Source organism: Egretta garzetta, unplaced genomic scaffold (genome assembly GCF_000687185.1).
Source record: "Egretta garzetta isolate BGI_Z169 unplaced genomic scaffold, ASM68718v1 scaffold23, whole genome shotgun sequence".
In the NCBI taxonomy this organism is placed as follows: domain Eukaryota; kingdom Metazoa; phylum Chordata; class Aves; order Pelecaniformes; family Ardeidae; genus Egretta; species Egretta garzetta.
The window spans coordinates 3,374,021-3,374,224 of record NW_009259237.1 but is presented as its reverse complement, the minus strand read 5'-3'; the positions used below and the strand labels follow the sequence as shown (position 1 = coordinate 3,374,224).

The 204-nt window shown below is 44.6% G+C and overlaps 1 protein-coding gene across 1 annotated transcript in view; it reads left to right on the top strand.

Annotated features, from left to right (window-relative positions):
• Nucleotides 1-63: 63 nt before the first annotated feature.
• The window catches only part of CHST8 (carbohydrate sulfotransferase 8), a 146,848-nt gene continuing 146,707 nt past the window's right edge, over nt 64-204 (top strand). Inside the window, exon 1 of the mRNA XM_009635920.1 lies at nt 64-172. Coding sequence (XP_009634215.1) covers nt 64-172 — 109 coding nt within the window. The remainder of the gene's footprint in view (nt 173-204) is intronic.

Sequence of the window (204 nt, the reverse complement as noted above, 5' to 3'; positions counted from 1 at the left end):
TCCTGGAGATTGCGTGCACTTCTTTTCCTGGGTCAGAACCGGATTGATCCGAGAACAATAATTATGAGGCTAACATGTATGTTCTCCTTCATTTTGCTGTTTGGAGCAGCTGGGCTCGTTGTCTTCATTCACCTGCAGGATCCAGAAGAAATAGTTCATCAGCAGACACCAGGTTAGCATTCCTATTTTTAGTTGACTCACTCG